General features: G+C 43.6%; 1 protein-coding gene across 1 annotated transcript in view; it reads left to right on the top strand.

Moving 5' to 3' along the window:
* Positions 1 to 6,219: 6,219 nt before the first annotated feature.
* The window catches only part of LOC126474423 (trypsin alpha-3-like), a 51,590-nt gene continuing 35,613 nt past the window's right edge, over positions 6,220 to 22,196 (top strand). Inside the window, exon 1 of the mRNA XM_050101894.1 lies at positions 6,220 to 6,630. Coding sequence (XP_049957851.1) covers positions 6,220 to 6,630 — 411 coding nt within the window. The remainder of the gene's footprint in view (positions 6,631 to 22,196) is intronic.

The raw sequence follows: 22,196 nt of genomic DNA, 5'->3' as shown, positions 1-22,196 counted from the left end.
GACATAAAAATCTACCGTCATTGTTGTATTAAGCTTAAGGTACGATATATGTTTTAGTTATAATAAATATTTGTTCTGGGAATACTGAATCATTTAGCAGTGCTCATTCCTATTATCTCCTCAGTATTATTTTCATTTTAATTATGAATTTTGCTAATATTACAGACACCAAGATCAGCAGTCCAATGTGCGTGTTACATTGATAAAAAGAAAACTGTTTTATCGTCTTCTTGCATCAGCTTTAATATTGAATTTCCCTTTTGTGTGATGTTACAGTTGTTTTTGCGCCCTTAAGAACTTTCTGGTTCCTTAGGAAATTGTTTTGTCATAACAATAACTTCACAACCGGGTATGATCGTATCTACGATCATGAAGTAATTAGAAAGACGATAATGCGATTTCTTGATCAATAGCACGCTAGTTGTGACTGCCTCAAGCCACGCGAAACTGCAAGTAGAAACTAATCACATCTCATAATGCAACATTTTATGACAATGGTCAATCCATGATTCTTACGCCAATTGTGATTGATAAAACAGTAAGTTAAATCTCAATTTCCAACTTTCCATTGAATAGCAACATCACTTTTATTTTGTAACATCACAACGTCCAGCAGTTGGTAAACAGCAGCCAACTTCTCGTTTGCCGGTGACCACCAGTCATGGCACATAACACAACAGCCAAGAGACAACAGAGGTTACGCTCTCCATCCACCGCAATAACCTATTAAAATAAAGTTCCGCCTCCTTCTACCGTAAGTGACGAATGAAACGAACTACCTTCATGGTCTTAAGTGACCAATGAAACGAACTATCTTTTTAAAATTACGACGTAATGGTATGCGCAGTGAACAGTAACAACAAAATATAAGGGGCATTGCGTAGCTAGAACGCACCATTAGACCCAGAAGAAGGCCGCTGCAACCGTGGCCGAAACGTTGGGTTTCCTCCAGCAGTAGTTTTATACAATGTCCAGAAAACTTTTATGTCAACTAACTCTGCCCACGGAAGCCTAGGAAATTGTAATTTTCATTCATTAAAACATTTAATTTAACTCTGTTCTGAACGCTCTTTGACGAATACTCGTTTAGAAATGCCAACCGGAACTCTTCGTACGTTGTGCAGTCTGTCATTGCGATCTGCATTTTCGCTGCTGCTTTGCAGTGTAAACGACAACATTCAAATTTCAGACACAGAACACGTCCCCAAGAAGTGGGTAATGACAAATCAAATTGCGAAACCCACTTACATGGGTGCATACGCGAACAAAGAGTAAGACCGTACAGATACGAAGTGTCTTCTGCACTATTCCTCATCAAAGTCATTAGAGATACTTTTACAGCTTGTATTAGCTGTGTCGACCAGTCTCCGTAGATTACATAATCTTTCTTGTAAATCTCTATAGCCATCTACTTCACAACGCCTATGTTTACTGCTTGCGGGATCTATATCCCTTGCGTTGCTAGTAGTTCCAAATTTCTCGCCCTCATGATCTACCTCTTTATTAAACAACTGCGTGAGTATCTCTCTAGCTCTCTTATTGATCTGTATGAATTTTGTTGTGGGTAGGCAGGAGAGCCAACACCGTGTTACTAGAGGAAGCCGAAAGGCACGCGTTTTAGCTCACGCAGGCTGGCGTGAGGTCTGGAGCAGGACAAGGATAGTAGAATTTAGAAAAAACGGACGTAGCTGGTGGAATACTTAATTTTAATCCATTAATGGTGAACGTCGCTCTTGACGGTACATTATTCAGTATCAATCGTAACTGGTAATGGCGCCTTGCTAGGTCGTAGCAAATGACGTAGCTGAAGGCTATGCTAACTATCGTCTCGGCAAATGAGAGCGTATTTTGTCAGTGAACCATCGCTAGCAAAGTCGGTTGTACAACTGGGGCGAGTGCTAGGAAGTCTCTCTAGACCTGCCGTGTGGCGGCGCTCGGTCTGCAATCACTGATAGTGGCGACACGCGGGTCCGACGTATACTAACGGACCGCGGCCGATTTAAAGGCTACCACCTAGAAAGTGTGGTGTCTGGCGGTGACACCACAAATTTCTTTAAGTCTGGGTAGCGAGCGTACCTCATCACACTGATTGCGTTCTATCAGAAGCAACTTCGTTACGTACGGAATTCTGCTCTACAGCAGCTGCAAGTGCATCGATTTTATCTTCTTGTTCTACTACCTGCTAACAGACGTGATCAACAATTTTGCTATAAGTTGCACAAACATCGTTTTGCTGCCTTGATATGTGCTTCATCAGGTGTAGCGATATTCTGCCCAGACAGATCATGTTCGAGAGCTACCTACCATTCTGTTCTCAAAACGCTCACTAACATCACATTCCTCTTGACGTAAAACTTCTACTTGATTCTGAATTGATTTAGCAGTCGACTGATCCCCATTTGCCTCTGTCTCAATTCGACTTCCAAATTCACCTATTCTTTCATTTTTCTGCTCAAATTTAGCGTTTTGTTAATCAAATCTTTGACTGATTGCACTAATTTGTTCCTCCAGTAGCTTTTTATTCTTATTTTGCTCTTCATAAAAATTATTATCCTTCTCTTCAGCCTTCCTATCTAACATTTTTGATACTTTGCGTACGAATGTCATAATAATGTCTTCTCTTGGACTGGCTACTCCATCTCATTGCTCTGCTGCTGCTTGAACCTAGGGTTCTTCCAGTGCACTTCTACGCTCGCATTCTGGCTGTTTGCACAGCCTGCACCCACTTCCGACATTCCGGAGCGGTCTCCCGTTATCCTGCTTTTGTTCGCAACCTGCTGTGGGCTGGCCGTAGCCTCGCGCCCTTGGCTCTGCCCCACGCTGACATCTAGCCGCCCACAGCTGACGATGCCTGACCACTCTCGACACCATTAGCTTCCGTGTCTCCTGAATTCTCCATGTTAACAAAACTCTTTGCATGCGACCTGGTAAGGCTAGTGCTCATAGCTTTCCTACATCCTGCGCTCTACAATAGAGACACTAAACACTAACTAAAGAGTTGCCATCTTGGACACAAATATCACAATTACTAATTGAGATGTTGTTTACACTAATGTATACACACGCACAAAGCATATAACAATGAAAATTCCAAAAGAATCAAGACAAATTGAGTTGTACAAAAATAGAAATATTCCTATAAGACAGTGGATTAGTATATCCTAGGATGACTGTTTCTTATAAGAACCTGTGATCTAAAATGATCCTGGAAGAGTTGCGACTTGTAAGATTATCTCCTGGTTCTTCTATGTAAATGACTCAATGATATTTTATTTGTAGGATCGCTCATAATCTCGCTAGACATTTTCCCTCAACCAAGAAACAATTATAAACACATGTCAACATCGACCTTTTACCAAATTTGGTAAACAAATGAATTACAGTGCAACAGATAACATTAACGAGGCGAGTTAACGTGAAGTAACACGTATCACAAATGTAACAGGAGTTTGTAATATTATGGGATTGGCGCAGGTTCATTCATTAAGTTATTCGTTGAACTCTGTTGCAACTATTAATTCAATAATTGTGCCAATCGTTTAAATTCTGGGGTGAATTAGATTCATTAAGATTAAGCAAGGGGGGGGGGGGGGGGGGACGCCTGAGCAGTTGAGGGAATTTAGTTTTCTGAGAGTTTGCATTTATTTATCCTAAAACTGGCAAAACGGTAGCTGCAGAATTTATAGTGCTTTCTACGCGACATATTCTGTACATTTTGAATTACCTGGACGATACAAATGGAGAATTACCATCAATAATCTCACTAAATACATGGTTATGCTCATACATTCCTTCTTTTGGGAAATAATTGGAAGGAAAAGGAAGGATTTACTCAAGTACACAGTACACAGCAATTCAACTACATACACATGCAGTTAGATCAACATAGGGCGTCGACCGAGATCTACGTGACAATCGTGAGCAAATTTCTGCAACGCTATCGAGCGTACACATGTTAATTAATTGTCTGGTTCATTAGCAGTAGAGTGAAACTTCTAATTAAGCAACTCATACGGCCGGCCGGAGTGGCCGAGCGGTTAAAGGCGCTACAGTCTGGAACCGCGCGACCGCTGCGGCCGCAGGTTCGAATCCTGCCTCGGGCATGGATGTGTGTGATGTCCTTAGGTTAGTTAGGTTTAAGTAGTTCTAAGTTCTAGGGGACTTATGACCACAGCAGTTGCGTCCCATAGTGCTCAGAGCCATTTGAACCCAACTCATACGGAGTTTACTTTATAAAGAGAAAAATACAATACTTATTTATTAACTTTGGTGCAACATTTGAGTACCTAGCTAAATCTAGGCCATGCAACGTGTATTACTGCTGGCTTCACGACGAAAATCGGGGCAAGATCTGATATAAAAAATTACTTTAATGCAGAAAATTATTAAATCAGTACAAAATTAAGGAAAGATATGAGGTGGGTGGAATGCTTGTACACACTCGGTTAATTTCTAAACAATTTCTAAAACTACTTAGCTTTCTGGCTAAAATAATTGTATCTCAAATAATATGGATCGACACTACAATTCTTTTCATAGGATTACAGAAGGGGACTTCAACTTTTGTGTAACGTAAGTAATACGACATATGGTCATACGGCAGGCACGAAATCACTATAAGAACACTTAAAATTGTCACAGAAATCTCTCTGACTTAGCTCTTATTCTCATTATTAAGTTTGCAGGGTCCTTAACATCAAAATGAGATCGCGATAGACACTATATAATCCAAGAGATGCCAGCCATGTGCTGTGTGGTTGAACACAACACACAAAGAAACTGCACAAATAAACTTACATTCCCCACAAAATTACTCCTCCACGAAATATTTTGAATTTACTTCACTTTTAATCCCAGGATATCAGTTGCCCACATTTTCTGGGAACAGTCCTCACATATTCACGCTTTTCTTTAAAACTGATTGGAGCCAAAAAACATCCCACTTTCTTATTTTTTGTCCTTTATTTTTGAAATTTTCCAAATTAGTTAGAATACGAAGAATGTTTTGATCAGAAACTTCCTGGCAGATTAAAACTGTGTGCCCGACCGAGACTCAATCTCGGGACCTTAGCCTTTCGCGGGCACTTGCCCACGAGAGGCAAAGGTCCCGAGTTCGAGTCTCGGTCGGGCACACAGTTTTAATCTGCCAGGAAGTCTCATATCAGCGCACACTCCGCTGCAGAGTGAAAATCTCATTCTGGATGTTTTGATCATTTTAAACTAGAACTCAACTTAGTATACCAGCACAATCAAATCTGGCATCACTAACTTATTTTATTTAACTATAAGAAAATGGACTAATAAAGGTGGGGAACTATTTTCTGGTGCCAATGAATTTTTTCTTGAATTTATAAATTACGATATACTGATGGGAGACATGCCGGAACATCAGACTAGGTCACCTAGATAATCGTGGTGTTATTCCGTTTCTGTTTCAATCGAAATATTTTAGAATAAAGAATAAATCTCATCTTTTACGGCATACACTTACGTCAAAGTAAGTAAATAATTATTAATTAAATGTTCCATATGCTTTTGAAAAAAAATTATGTGTTTCAATTTTTTCTCGTCATTTGCTCAATTTTTTTCTCTACCTGAGTTGAAATTAATTTTTTCTGTCCTTTTCCGCCCCTAAAATTTTGTCGCTCTATGCGGCAACCTAGTGTTACCTAATGGTAGCAACGCTCCTGAGCATGATGTTAAAAAAAGTTACCCTCTGATGTGGAAGTTAAAATGGGTTTCTTTCAATGGTTTATTCGTTAATTCTCTTCGGTATGTCCTTCCAAAGTTTCCACTAAGTTTCATTGGTCTACAGTTTGTACTTGAGATCCTTGAGTAATGTTGGTCATGGAACGCAGTTTAAGTACCGTATTCAAGGAAGAAAATTTTGTTTAACCATGAGAAGAAAATTGCATGCTTAAAGAAATGTTTCAAAAATACACGATCCACGCGTCTCGCGAAGATCTGTCAACATTTTTTCCACCTACGTAGCAGACACTCACTAGAAAATCAATTTGCAAAAGCAGCTATCAATGTCACGTCACTGCTGACGTGTTAGGCGTTAACGTCTGGGTTATCGGCCATACCTTCAGAAACGACACCGACGTCTTTCAGAGCGGAGAGTGATTTACATCCCTTGCGTAAAAGTGACTGCAGATAAGTGCCTAGACGAGTAGTAATAAAAGTGGCGAGCAGCAGGGAACACGGGTTGTGAGTGAGATGTGGACGCCGGCGGTGGTCTCTCTGTGCCTGCTGGCCGCGTGGGCCGGCGCTCTGCCCTCCTCGGGCCCTCGCAGGGCGTGGCAGCTGCGCGGTGGGCGCATCGTGGGCGGCGAACCGGCGGACATCTCGCAGTTCCCGTGGCAGGTCTCGGTGCTGTGGTACGCCCAGCTCGTCTGCGGCGGCTCCATCATCAGCAGCAGATGGGTGCTGACTGCAGCGCACTGCGTCGACTACGGTAGCGCGCGACAATATACAGTCCGAGCCGGTAGCTCCATATACTACCAAGGTGGCACTGTCTACAGGGCCGCTCAGTTAATTCTTCACAACCTTTATAGTAGAGTGACGACGGATTACGACGTCGCCCTCATCAAAATAAGGGGCACCATTTCGATGGGTGACCACGTTAAGGTAAGACGTGCAGAATTATCATAGAACCACTTAAGTAAAATGTAGAGATCAGAAAATTGAAATTCATTCACTCTCTATGTCCTACGGCATTAAAAAAAACAGGAACTGTTTCATGTTGTGTGGTACGATGAACTACCTACGTTGGTAACGCCAGTTCGAAATTGCTTGACTGGGTTTTGCGGAGTATCGAATTTGGAGGACGTTGTTGTTAAAGCTTCTTCAGATTGTGTTTCGTATCGTAATTAATTATTTAACCTGTTAGTAATCAGAATATGGCAGACCCACGGAATGCATGCGTGGAACGGCTAGCATGAAGAGGCCGGCCGGAGTGGCCGAGCGGTTCTAGGTACTTCAGTCTGGAACAGCGCGACCGCTACGGTCGCAGGTTCGAATCCTGTCTCGGGCATGGATGTGTGAGTGATGTCCTTAGGTTAGTTAGGTTTAAATAGTTCTAAGTTCTATGGGACTGATGACCTCAGATGTTAAGTCCCATAGTGCTCAGAGCCATTTGAACCATTTAGCATGACGAGTAAGCCGCTAAACTTATAATATTTTCAAGAATCAACTCACGACGAGAATTTCATGAATTGGGTTCCATGGAGCGTCGGAGAAAGGGTAAGATGTGGTGATGTGTGTGCGTTACACATTCTGTCATGAAACCAAACAAGACCATCACACTGAGCAATAGATTTCAGAAAGAGTTCAAAATTTGATTATTTATTTACTCAATTTGGGATCATCATACAGTGATAAGGGGTTTGTCATCTTAATCCAACCAAAGTAAATACACTATTGGCCATTAAAATTACTACACCAAGAAGAAATGCAAATGATAAACGGGTATTCATTGGACAAATATATTATACTAGAACTGACATGTGATTACATTTGCACGCAATTTGGGTGCATAGACCCTGAGAAATCAGTACCCAGAACAACCACCTCTGGGCGTAATAACGGCCTTCATACGTCTTGGCATTGAGTCAAACACAACTTGGATGGCGTGTACAGGTACAGCTTCCCATGCAGCTTCAACACGATACCACAGTTCATCAAGAATAGTGACGAGCATATTGTAACGAGGCAGTTTCTCCGCCACCATTGACCAGACGTTTTCAATTGGTGACAGATGTGGAGAATGTGCTGGCCAGGGCAGCAGTCTAACATTTTCTGTATCCAGAAAGGCCCGCACAGGACCTGCAACATGCGGTCATGCATTATCCTGCTGAAATGTAGGGTTTCGCAGGGATCGAATGAAGGGTAGAGCCACGGGTCGTAATACATCTGAAATGTAACGTCCACTGTTCAAAGTGCCGTCAATGCGATCAAGAGGTGACCGAGACGTGTAACAAATGGCACCCCAAACCATCACACCGGGTGATACGCCAGTATGGCGATGACGAATACACGCTTCCAATGTGCGTTCACCGCGACGTCGCTAAACACGGATGCGACCATCATGATGCTTGTAAACAGAACCTGGATTCATCCGAAAAAATGATGTTTTGCTATTCGTGCGGCTAGGTTCGTCGTTGAATACACCATCGCAGGCGCTCCTGTCTGTGATGCAGCGTCAAGGGTAACCGCAGCCATGGTCTCCGAGCTGATAGTCCATGCTTCTGCAAACGTCGTCGAACTGTTCGTGCAGATGATTGTTATCTTGCAAACGTCCCCATCTGACTCAGGGATCGAGACGTGGCTGCACGATCCGTTACAGCCATGCGGATAAGATGCCTGTCATCTCGACTGCTTGTGATAACGAGGCCGTTGGGATCCAGCACGGCGTTCCGTATTACCCTCCTGAACATACCGATTCCATTTTCTGCTAACAGTCATTGGATCTCGACCAACGCGAGCAGCAATGTCGCGATACGAAAAACCGTAATAGCGATAGGCTACAATCCGACCTTTATCAAAGTGGGAAACGTGATGGTGCGCATTTATCCTCCTTAAACGAGGCATCACAACAACGTTTCACCAGGCAACGCCGATCAACTGCTGTTTGTGTATGAGAAATCGGTTGGAAACTTTCCTCATGTCAGCACGTTGTAGGTGTCGCCACCGGCGGCAACCTTGTGTGAATGCTCTGAAAAGCTAATCATTTGCATATCACAGTATCTTCTTCCTGTGGGTTAAATTTCGCGTCTGTAGTACGGCATCTTCGTGGTGTAGCAATTTTAATGGCCAGTAGTGTAGTGCAAAATATACTTACGCAAAGAATATATAAATATGTTTTTATGAGGATAGGATAAATGGTCAGTCGTGGCCTTGATGAAGCAGATATCCCTGGATGTGCCTGAAATTAATTAGGAAATCCATTGAAAACCGAAATCAGGACATCCGGAAAGAACAAACTTCATCCTCCTGAATATGAAGTCAGTGTATTCATAACTGCGCCGTTTCATTCGGTACTGTACAATGTCCTTCAATTTACACAGAATTTGCTCCGGATAACCCATGAAATGAAACACTGTTTTACACTTCATCGTTGCACAAACTAAGAACATGCGCCGGTGACCCTTCGACCTCGGACATGCTGTTATGCGCATTGCACTAACTCTATTCGGAAAGCTAGCTCTACAATAAACTCGCAGCTATGTCACACAAACATCTTCGTGTTTTTTCCTCAATACGCTCGAAAAACTGATTCAGCATTCCTTCATTACAACTGAGATATTGATCTCAGAATAATGAATTACTATCATGAAACTTCCTGGCAGATTAAAACTGCGTGCCGGACCGAGACTCGAACTCGGGACCTTTCTTCCAGGAGTGCTAGTTCTGGAAGGTTTGCAGGAGAGCTTCTGTAAAGTTTGGAAGGTAGGAGTCGAGATACTGGCAGAAGTAAAGCTGTGAGGACTGGGTGTGAGTCGTGCTTCGGTAGCTCAGATGGTAGAGCACTTGCCCGCGAAAGCAAAGGCCCCGAGTTCTAGTCTCGGACGGGCACACAGTTTTAATCTGCCAGGAAGTTTCATATCAGCGCACACTCCGCTGCAGAGTGAAAATTTTATTCATTACTATCATGCCGTATAGATGCTGAATGCGGAAGGATATGATCTTACAGTCATGCATGCTGTGAACAGTAGAGGATCAGTTCAGAGATGATAATTTGTATCAATACAATTCACCCTGTGATAAGGCAGCATCTGCGAATCCATAGTTTGTGGATAACATCATAAATGGACTCACGTGCCCAGAGTCCGATGTGAAACCAATGGGAAGCTTTTGTGATGAGTTAGAACATCGACTACGCTTCAGACACCCGGGTACGAAATCACTACATTTCTGGTTAAGGCTCCTGACGAGCAATGGGTTGCCATTCCTGCACGTTACATTTTGCAAGAAAAAGGCCAACTCTCATTGCATGTATAAATTCTTAATTATCAATAACTTTTAAAATGTTGTTTAGAGATTTTTAATGTCTTTTTAATTTTAATAAACTTTGCTAACCATCTTTTTGTCGTCTGTCGTGCGGTAGCGTTCTCGCTTCCCACGCCCGGGTTCCCGGGTTCGGTTCCCGGCGGGGTCAGGGATTTTCTCTGCCTCGTGATGACTGGGTGTTGCGTGATGTCCTTAGGTTAGTTAGGTTTAAGTAGTTCTAAGTTCTATGGGACTGATGACCATAGATGTTAAGTCCCAAAGTGCTTAGAGCCATTTGAACCATTTTTTTGTGGTCTTAATTTTAGAAGCTAAAGGTCCATGGCAACGGCCTTGCCGCAGTGGATACACCGAAGTTAATCCTTTCATGGATAAAATTCATTTTTTACAGATTTTTAAAATATTAAGGTGATAACAGTTTCTTTTCAGTCCCATTATTATATTTTCACCAACAAAATATTTTTTAAGTTCTCCAATTTTTCACAACAGGAAGTGGGACACCCATGTCCCATGAACCAACACAAGATACTTTTTCTGCTGACTGACAGATTTTGTAATTTTGTTTTTTTTAGCCATAAACAGGATTTTGCAGAGAATAAAATAACTGCAAATTATACATGCATATAATCTTTTTACTTTTGTAGAGCCAGTGTAAAAGATATTCATTACATTTCAGTTTTCATGATACATGATCAATACTTACAAAACTTTACATTCCATGAAACTTGGAAAAACATGGTGTGGCACAGAGTGGTACACCACAAGCAGTGCAAGCAACTTTTGTTCTCTTCTCTGTAGAGTTTGTGCTGCAGAATCTGCATGGCTTCCTAGTGCCACTGTCTTTCGGTACATGTTTGCCTACGTTCACGAGCCGGACGTCATCTGGCACACTAGAGCACTTTGCTGGGAAGAAAGTGGGCATTGATCCCCTCTTTTTCCTCGATGAATACCCATTAATCAATTGTCTTGGTAATCTTTACAAATAATGTCTGCTGGGACACATGTGTCCCACTAATTTTATTTCGATTATAAGATAATACAGTCGCTGAGAAGTACATTCCACACTGTATTTGTACTAAAAAATGATTATTAAGCTAATAATAAGATGAATTACTTACTTCAGACATCGCTGGAAAGTGAGAAAAGATGGAAACTGAAGAATGACACAAATAAGTGGCGTTGCAGCGCCCATAGATACACGCCAGTCAACAAAAGTAGTCACCGCTTCTCTATTGCCTTTGCAGTGCAGTCCCGATCTCTTTCTTAGGTTCAGTACAGTCGTCCCTAGATGGCAGCACCGTGCAGAGCTGGGTAACATATATCCCGACACTCGAACTGGGTGCCCATCCAGGCTGCCATACGCTGTTGCCATTTTTCGGGCTGCACTCAGAGTCGTGATGGCAATTGAGGAGCTACTCAACCGAATAGGAGCGGCTACTGTCAAGAATACCATCATAACGACCAGGAGAGTAGTGTGCTGACCCCACACCCCTCCTATCCGCATCCTTCACTGCATTCACGGCGGTCGGATGGTCCCTGTAGGCCACTCGTGGCCTCAATACGGAGTACTTTAAAGGTCCATGGAAAACTTTTAAAGTCGATTCTCTCGAGAATTTTTTGAGAGTTGTATCAAACTGCTTGCGATATTAATATTTGAGTTCTGAACTTCATGTACTACAAATAGAAAAATTGGAAGAAGTCACCTGATGAATGGTCTCCTTGTTAGAATTTTATGTAGTATCCAATTTTAATGCACTGTGTGTCACTAATCTCATTCCTGTTGTTTCTTAATACTTCCGTATTTCTTTGGTTTACTCTCGACCCGTATTCCGTACTCAGTTCTTAAATAACTCGAAAACCGCGCTTCTAGCGAAACTGTTTGCTAGTCCAAAATTAAACGGTGTCCGATATCCCACAAAAATATTCTATTCATTTTTCCTCTAGGACTAATAGTTAGCCGGCCGGGGTAGCCGATCGGTTCTAAGGGCTACTGTCTGGAACCGCGTGACTGCTACAGTCGCAGGTTCGAATCCTGCCTCGGGTGTGGATGTGTGTGATGTCCTTAGGTTAGTTAGGTTTAAGTAGTTCTAAGTTCTAGGGGACTGATGACCTCAGAACTTAAGTCCCATAGTGCTCAGAGCCATTTGAACAATTTTTACTAATAGTTTCCGCGTTGTAGGGGATAGAAAAATCGTAGATTATTAAAAATATTAGTTTAAAGATATAAATCAGTAGCAGCTAATAGAAGAAACAGTCCCAGAGGAAAGTACAGTGGCGGAATGGTTGTCTGCCGGCAGGTATCATTATTGAATTCAGTATTCCGAGAACAACAGTGTCAAGCGCAAGCTGAATGACAAAGTTTCATATATAGCCTCTCACCACGGACAATGGAGTGGCCGATGGCCTTCACTGAACGACCGACAGCAAGGGCGTTTGCGTACAGTTGTCGGTGCTAACAGACAAGAAACACTACGTGAAATAGCTGCAGAAATCAGTATAGGACGTACGACGAAAGTATCTGTTGGGAGAGTCCAGCGGAACCTGACTTTAATAATCTATGGCAGCAGACAATCGACTTGAGTGCCTTTGCTAACAACACGACGTAGGCTTCAGCGCCTGTCTTGGGCTCGTGATCAGATCGGTTGGACCATAGACGACTGGAAAACTGTGGCCGATTTCAGCTGATAAGAGCTGATGATAAGGTCCGTGTGTTGCGCAGACCACACGAGGCCATAATGCCAGGTTGCCGCCAAGGCACTGTGCAAGATGGTGGTGGCTGCATAACTGTGTGGGCTGTGTTTACATGTAATGGACTCGGTTCTCCGGTCCAACTAAATCATTCATTGACTGGAAAAGTTTATGTTGGGCAAGTTGGCGACTATTTGCAGCCATTCATCATTTCAAGTTCCCAATGACCAGGTCACAGTTGTTTGCAATTGACTTGAAAAACATTCTGGACATTTCGAGCGAATGGTTTGGCCACGCAGATCGCCAGAGATGAATCTCATCGGACATTTATGGGACATAATAGAGAGGTCAGTTAATGTACAAAATCCTGCACTGGCAACACTTTCGCAATTATAGATGGCCGTACAGGCAGCATGGCTCAATATTTCGGCAGGGAACTTCCAGCGGTTTGGTGAGTCCATGCCGCGTCCAGTTGCTACACTACGCTGGGCAAAAGCAAATCCGACACGATATTAGGAAGTATCCCGTCACTTTCTTCACCCAGGTACTCTAAGAAAAGGGGAACTAATAATTCTGTTTTTTTTTTTTTTTAATTTTCTACTATTTGTTTCAGAAGTAATTACAAAAGTACCAATCCTATTAATTACTTAGTTGTTGTAGCATCAACAACGATAGAAAGATGTAAAAAAATGTAAAAATGTAGCTGTTAATCAGATTAGTATGTATGAACCTTACTGATGCTTTGTGAACGATTGAGTTATCTACCCAAATATAGGGAACTCCTACAATCTTTTGTATTTGTCGCTCAAGTGACTACAATTTAAGCTAAAAGCTGATTTTATATGTCAGTGGTTTGCTTTTGTTACTCTGATACAATCATTCAGTCATGGTTAAAAAATGGCTAGAAATACACTCCTGGAAATGGAAAAAAGAACACATAGACACCGGTGTGTCAGACCCACCATACTTGCTCCGGACACTGCGAGAGGGCTGTACAAGCAATGATCACACGCACGGCACAGCGGACACACCAGGAACCGCGGTGTTGGCCGTCGAATGGCGCTAGCTGCGCAGCATTTGTGCACCGCCGCCGTCAGTGTCAGCCAGTTTGCCGTGGCATACGGAGCTCCATCGCAGTCTTTAACACTGGTAGCATGCCGCGACAGCGTGGACGTGAACCGTATGTGCAGTTGACGGACTTTGAGCGAGGGCGTATAGTGGGCATGCGGGAGGCCGGGTGGACGTACCGCCGAATTGCTCAACACGTGGGGCGTGAGGTCTCCACAGTACATCGATGTTGTCGCCAGTGGTCGGCGGAAGGTGCACGTGCCCGTCGACCTGGGACCGGACCGCAGCGACGCACGGATGCACGCCAAGGCCGTAGGATCCTACGCAGTGCCGTAGGGGACCGCACCGCCACTTCCCAGCAAGTTAGGGACACTGTTGCTCCTGGGGTATCAGCGAGGACCATTCGCAACCGTCTCCATGAAGCTGGGCTGCGGTCCCGCACACCGTTAGGCCGTCTTCCGCTCACGCCCCAACATCGTGCAGCCCGCCTCCAGTGGTGTCGCGACAGGCGTGAATGGAGGGACGAATGGAGACGTGTCGTCTTCAGCGATGAGAGTCGCTTCTGCCTTGGTGCCAATGATGGTCGTATGCGTGTTTGGCGCCGTGCAGGTGAGCGCCACAATCAGGACTGCATACGACCGAGGCACACAGGGCCAACACCCGGCATCATGGTGTGGGGAGCGATCTCCTACACTGGCCTTACACCACTGGTGATCGTCGAGGGGACACTGAATAGTGCACGGTACATCCAAACCGTCATCGAACCCATCGTTCTACCATTCCTAGACCGGCAAGGGAACTTACTGTTCCAACAGGACAATGCACGTCCGCATGTATCCCGTGCCACCCAACGTGCTCTAGAAGGTGAAAGTCAACTACCCTGGCCAGCAAGATCTCCGGATCTGTCCCCCATTGAGCATGTTTGGGACTGGATGAAGCGTCGTCTCACGCGGTCTGCACGTCCAGCACGAACGCTGGTCCAACTGAGGCGCCAGGTGGGAATGGCATGGCAAGCCGTTCCACAGGACTACATCCAGCATCTCTACGATCGTCTCCATGGGAGAATAGCAGCCTGCATTGCTGCGAAAGGTGGATATACACTGTACTAGTGCCGACATTGTGCATGCTCTGTTGCCTGTGTCTATGTGCCTGTGGTTCTGTCAGTGTGATCATGTGATGTATCTGACCCGAGGAATGTGTCAATGAAGTTTCCCCTTCCTGGGACAATGAATTCACGGTGTTCTTATTTCAATTTCCAGGAGTGTATGTATTTAATTCAACCAATCTGTTCCTAAATTCACTTACCCAACAAAATTAAGAATCAAGAGGCTGCAGTTTGTGAGGGCTATGTGTTGGTAAGCTATCGATGTATTATTTTCGCTGTCGTATGTTTATCCTCTCCAAGCTTCTTGTATGAGAACAGGGCCCAAGTGAAACCTGGCTCTCCATCTGTGGGTGACGGTTTCGGGTAGCGCTTACAATCTGCAGTTTATTTTTTTTTCCTTTATACTCAAAAACACTAGAGATTTTCACAAAGTAAGCAAAATGTCTTAGACGCTGCCCTGAAACATCTGATAGGTTTCATTCTACTCTTTTTTGCTGAGACCTTTCAGTGGATGCAGAGGTGCTACTTTCCTAAGCGCGTATACAGTTTGGACTGGCAAGTGTGAGTGACAGACGGAACAACCAATTAAGTACTTTGGTGATTTCCGTGTTTGGTTTAACCAGCCTGGGACAATATACAGGGCGTTCCAAAACAATACCAACAAACTTCGAGGAGTTGTAGAGGGTGTCGCGAGGAATACGTTGAGGATCGGGATCTGTGTACGGAGGCGTCATCTTACGACGCTACAAACCGTCGAAGTTATGGGAGCCAGCGCCTGACGCTAGGCCACCCCTCTGGCAGCAGTCGTGAGTCTGCAGGCTGATGGACTGTAGACGGAACTTCTCGCAATATTGTTTGTTGTTCAGGAATAGCGACTGATGGCCAAGACCGTCAGCGGAGAAGATGGAGCTAGCTGCTGTGTAGACGAGCGTTGTCTCCTATAAATGCAATGCTCTTTTGCTTCAGTAGATTACGGTTTCCGATACGGGCTTCCATCTGCAGTTTATTTTTCTCTTTTACACTGAAAAATACATGAGATTTTAGAGGGTTCCAGGAGAAAAATCATCTGAAAAGTGGAAACCTGTGCACGAAACCATCATCCAAAAGGCAACAGAACACCGCATTCACACGAAACAAGGCCTGTTTATGCAGCAACTAGCTCCCTCTTCTCCACTGCCAGTCGTAGCAATCAGTAACAATTACTGAATAACAAACAACACTGGGAGACGTTTAGCCAGTTGTCCGTCAGCGAACAAAATCATGTTTACTGCCAAAGGGGTGACATGGCCTGTACTTCGCCGCTCTGTACAGTCGTTGGATGACATTTCCGGACACGAGTTCCTTTCTTCAATTTGTTACTCGCGACACCCTCTGCAACGCCGCGAAGTTTGTCGATATGACTTTGTAACACCATGCGTAAGGTGCGAGAACAGCGGCAGATACTGAGGATTACTATGAAGGACACGGAGATGCCACTTACTCTTGTAAGACATCTGCGACTTTGAAAGGGACATCATGTGGGCCTCCATTTGGACGATTGGTCTTGTGGTGCATTATTCAGATTTATTGGACTTTTTGAAGTGGCAGTGTCCTGCTGTTGGACTGCATGGGAAGGTGACGGCTACTCGTCGTGAAGATTCCGATCGGCCATGTCTCACCACAAGAAGGGATGGTCTTCCTATTGTGCACAGAGCGTAACATAAACATTTCGTATCTGTTCCTACCATCCGAGAACGAGTAATGGACTTCAAATAAATGTGTGTGTTCCCGCATCTCGTGGTCGTGCGGTAGTGTTCTCGCTTCCCACGCCCGGGTTCCCGGGTTCGATTCCCGGCGGGGTCAGGGATTTTCTCTGCCTCGTGATGGCTGGGTGTTGTGTGATGTCCTTAGGTTAGTTAGGTTTAAGTAGTTCTAAGTTCTAGGGGACTGATGACCTAAGATGTTAAGTCCCATAGTGCTCAGAGCCATTAAATGTGTGTGAAATCTTATGGGACTTAACTGCTAAGGTCATCAGTCCCTAAGCTTACACACTACTTTAACCTAAATTATCCTAAGGACAAACGCACACACCCATGCCCGAGGGAGGACTCGAACCTCCGCCGGGACCAGCCACACACTCCATGACTGCAGCGCCTGAGACCGCTCGGCTAATCCCGTGCGGCAGCAATGGACTCCCTGCGCCTTCGGTTGAAGACTAGCAACGGCCAAACTAGAGAATTGCATTCCCCTGCAAGGCTGTTGTTAGCTCAAATAGTGCGTTTGGAGTGGTACCGCGACTGGGAAACATGGACTGTTTATAAATGGAGGCGCATTGACTTCAGCGGTTAATCGAGATTCTGTACAACCCTGGATGACCAACTTCGTGAGTATGGCAGCGACCTAGGGAGAGCTGCCATTCTCCCAATGGTTTGGAGAAGCACAACTGGTTTACTACACAACCACGTTATTTTTGGACTTGGCCTCTCGTGGTCCTTATCGGGAACACACATTCATGTTACAGCAAAAAAGAATAAAGGTGACTAGGGAAAACGAATCACACTGTCTCTGCTTTCAGGTCATTTGTGCATATACTGTCCTGCAGATCAGCGTGTCCTCGTAAAATATCAAAAAAATGGCTCTGAGCACTATGGGACTCAACTGCTGAGGTCATTAGTCCCCTAGAACTTAGAACTAGTTAAACCTAACTAACCTAAGGACATCACAAACATCCATGCCCGAGGCAGGATTCGAACCTGCGACCGTAGCGGTCTTGCGGTTCCAGACTGCAGCGCCTTTAACCGCACGGCCACTTCGGCCGGCGTAAAATATCATCAGTAGTCCAGTAGGGTGTTATCCGTAATGATGAGTGCCTATGAGAGTGGAAAACAAAGGATGACTTCCTAGAAACGGACACATTCGGGTGAAAAATAGCTTACAGTCAAAGGGGTAAAATTTTTCAGAAATAAAGGAAACAGCACGAGGCAATGATACATCTACAGAGTGCACTGTTGTAGGCAGAAAAGTGGGAAAGAAGTAAGAAAGAACAGCAAAATACATTCTGAACGCGTAAAGAAAGCGGAAGAAACCTCGTGAGAAGCTAAAACTCCTGTAAGACAAAGCCGTCTAGAAAGATAGTTTCTCTGGATGACTGGATAACAAGCTTATTCGAAAAAATGGGGTAGTTTCAGCACAAGAAGGAACTTCCAACGTTGAGGAAACAGCTTATATTTTCAAAAACTGAGATAAATTTTGAGGAGGTAGAGAAACATTTCGGAAAATTTGGAGAGATGAGATTTCGTTGAAAAATGTAAAAATAAAAGAAGTATTCTAACAATATATTCCGACATTATTAAAAAGTATGGGGAATACTTGAGAGTAACCTAAAATAATGAAAAGGGCCCAAACAAAGCAATGATATTCATGGACAGTTCGTAGGAGCATACGCATTTTACCATGAAAAAGCGCTAGCAACATGGAAAAGTTCAGGGTGTAATGACTAACAGCAGTGCGGACGAAATATCTATTGTTTTCCACGATGCGGGCAAAATGGGTTTCATAGATGTAGCAAAGTTAATTTGTGATGCTAAATCTACATCCCAAGATAATTATCATGATGCGAATGGGGATAATTATTACAAACGTAAGAGGAACTGATTCCTAACATACCAGGTGATATGTTGTTGTTCCTGATAACGCACTGCATCATACTCTTTAGATAATTAAAGCTTCGATTCCCGTAAATCACAAGAAAACCACATTACTAAATGCCTCATTCATAACATAATTAGTTTTGCACCGAACTTAACAAGAAATGTGCTGTTAAAAATAGTGCATTGTAGCATGTCAAAGCCTGTTTTTGAAGCAGAAGCAGTTTTAAATCATAAGAAATACACTGCTCTGAGGCTCCTACGATGCCACTGTGATTTCAACCTGTAGAGCTAATCTGGAATACAGTGAAACAAAAAATTGCAGAAAAAATGTTTCTTCCATTAATTAAACTGTGTACAGCAACCTGGTTGGTTAAAAGCTTTCGAACATGTAAAAGGAATAGAAAATGAATATTGGCTTAGAGATGAGTTAGTGGAAGAAGCAATAGGGAACATAATAATCAATGTTGGGCTGGAGAGTGAAGATGGATATGCAGCACATGACGACGACAGTGATATGGAGACTGACACGGCGCATGACACTGGAATTGATCCCAGTGAAATAGGTACAGCAAATGAACTTGGCCTATACCCCCTGTGTGATAGACCATCTACTACATAGCTCTAATGACCAAGGTTAGAGCAGTTTTTAGTCGTTGAGGGAACACTGACGGCCCAACTGTATGTCATGGACATTCTGCGTCGTCACGTTTTACTTCTCACCAGCTATGACGTAATCTCATCCGGGCGAGAGGTGGTGGGTGAACGCCGTACTGCCAAGTTCTACGTAAATTTGGCTCAACCCTGTAATTACTCAAACAGCATTACGTATCCCCGCAAAGCGTGAAGTTTCATTTCGTTTCCTCCTATTCTTCTGGGTGTTTCACTTTTTTTTTTGTCCGGCGGAGTATAATTTCAATTTTTTCCTGGGGTAGTTGATGAAAGCTTTTGAGTCTCAGATTTGGCCAGCAAAGAAATCAGAGAAAATTATGTTATTTTGTTTAGTGATCACTATGATTAAAGCTTTCTTAAAGACTGTTGTACATTGTTTTCCACAAATCTGTGTCAGATAGGTAATAACGCTGAACATCAGCAAAAGAACTTTGTATAGTCGTTTGAAGAAAGTCAGTTGCTGCTAAATTCAACGAAAAGCGTGGAAATTAATTCTGTCAGCAGTGTATCTGAAGGTGCTTAAAAGCTTTTCCTATGATCGAAGTATATCTTAACAGCAAAAAGTGTATGATTGATGTCTTGACAGTAGTCGGTGTCTTGATACTTCTGGCCAGTTAGTGCGAGTTAGTATCGAGTGGCGGCTACTATGTACAGTAATTTCTACTTAACAAGTAAGCACCAGCAATACGTTCACAATAAATCTTCCATTCCGCAGCGGAGTCTACGCTGATATGAATGTAGTAGACGGATCAAAGCATGTAACCAGTATGCCTACGCTGCTTTAAAATCCCCACAGATGTTCTGTTGGATACCTTTCAACTACTCCCTGCTGAAAAGAACGATAAGGGATGTCCTCGGATCAAGTCTCCGGATCCGAATTCAGGTGCTCACACAGTTTCCAATTTTCAGTGAATTCTGTTTCCAGTAATGCTTCTCTGCATGATTTTAATACACGTTATTACTTGCATTACGTATATATATCCTTAGACTCAAATAGTGGTCACCTAGGTTAGCTGAAAGGCTGGTATTTTGTAATAAGTATGGCTGCCTCAATTATACGGCAGTAGAGAGTATCTCAAATTACATATAAACTTTACTCCTCACCTGTCCTTTTCAGTTCTTGTAACACTTTTTTCCGTACTTTACCTGATAACGAAGTTTCGAACATGCTGCGATAGGAGAACATTTCGAATATTCCGTTTTTTGTTTTGTTTACGCTTGATATGCTGCGGAGGTACACATTTACGAACTTCTTCTCCAATTAAAATTAGAAATAGCAGAGCCTATCAATAATATTCGAAGTTAAGCATTCCAGCTTTCGAAAATACTTGAGAGTCGTGACATAGATGTAATACTTCTGAAGAGGTCATTAACCGGAGAATGACGGACGGTCTTGGGTATGAAAATTATAATCCATGTAGTCAAGGATATAGGCACAATAATATTATACATATTAGGCATTTCATTCAGTCCGGACGACACTTCATACGGATGGAACATCATGGCCCGTTTATGGGAATTTTGGTCAGAAATAACTTTTAAAAAATCCGACCAAGGTTTGTGGAAGGTTCTAGATGCTTGAACTTGAAGACCCCTTGAATACCCTTGTTGAGGTACCACGTGTTCAGCAATGTGCGCTGGACGGTGTGCTCCGGAACACCTGCGCCCGTCCTGCTTTGCAGACCGGGAAATCCTCTTGCCTTCACGGACTGTAGTGAGACGTGGACATCCAACACCTCGTCGCTACTCATGGTTGCAACTTCCTTCAAGCACATTCTGTAGACTCTCACGGCAGTAGAACGCTAACAACTGACCATCTTAGCTGTTTCCGACATGATACTTCCCAATCGACGGGCCATAGCAATGTACCTTGCGTCTAAGTTGCTGACATTACTAGATTTTTCCCTTTTCGGGACTACCTCTATAAAATTTTTCGACATTGCAGGTACCAGGCTGATAACCTGGTAACTCTTCGACGAATAAGGATCTTTACTAGCCTTGGGTATGGCCAATTCCTTAATGTACTTCTACATGGAATGGGAGCGTGAAGTACTTATCATGGTACTCATAGCGTCCAATAGACGCTAAGTGAGAGGAGTTGGCATTTCCCACACTATCGGGTTTCCAGCGGGCCAGTGTCACCTGGTTTTCTGGTATTCAGCGTCTGAAGTTGCACCTGCACTTCGTCTGCTGAACTTGGATCTATGGTCTCCCCTCCTTCACCGTGTACCGATAGGAATATTAGGAACTGCTAGGTCATATCTATGAAGCACCGGGGTGCCTATATGGGAGGTAGTCATTGCAGACGAGTCAGTTAAGGGTGTTTGGCTTGGCTGCCGGCTCAGGTACGTCACTGTCTCCTGTGGGCGACACGGAGTGTCCTTTGAGATTTTCATGCTGAGTCATTGTCCAAACGGAGAGTTACTATTGTGTCTGCCCCCTGCCAGGATTTATGCCCCTCAATTGTAGACTTAATGTCGCTAAACAGCTGGTTAAGCAGACGGCTAGTGTCAGCACTCCTCGTCAGCCGACGGACGCGATTTCCCTTCGCATTCGAACTGAAGTTTTCGTACCGGTAATGGATTATTAAGCGTGCATGTACATCCAATCAGTTGCCAAGTGTGTGCTGATTAAGTTAAGGCATCAATATGTTGATCCTTTCTTGAAAAGACTATACTTGCATTCAAACAATAATCAAAGGTACATTGTGGTAATGGTGGCGACATGTGTTTTCTGAATGGAAATAAACAATGCTGGATTGGTTTTCACGGTTTTATCTAATTGGTTGAAGCATTTTCTCATACAGATGACACATTATAAATATCATATAAATTGAAATTACAATATCTCATGAAGTTAACTACATGTGTGGTTGAATGCCCGCCATGGATTTTACACTAGGGTGATTTGCAGGTGACCTGATTGACATCCAATTTCTGAGGTCCAGGGGAGAGAACGGACGCTTCATTGCCATTTGTGCGTGCTTAGTACATATTGCGCGCCAACCGACTTTTGGTGACCCTCTCACA

Source organism: Schistocerca serialis, chromosome 4 (genome assembly GCF_023864345.2).
Source record: "Schistocerca serialis cubense isolate TAMUIC-IGC-003099 chromosome 4, iqSchSeri2.2, whole genome shotgun sequence".
Taxonomy (NCBI): Eukaryota; Metazoa; Arthropoda; class Insecta; order Orthoptera; family Acrididae; genus Schistocerca; species Schistocerca serialis.
The sequence above is the reverse complement of the archived record's forward strand: the minus strand, read 5'-3'. Positions and strand labels throughout refer to the sequence as shown.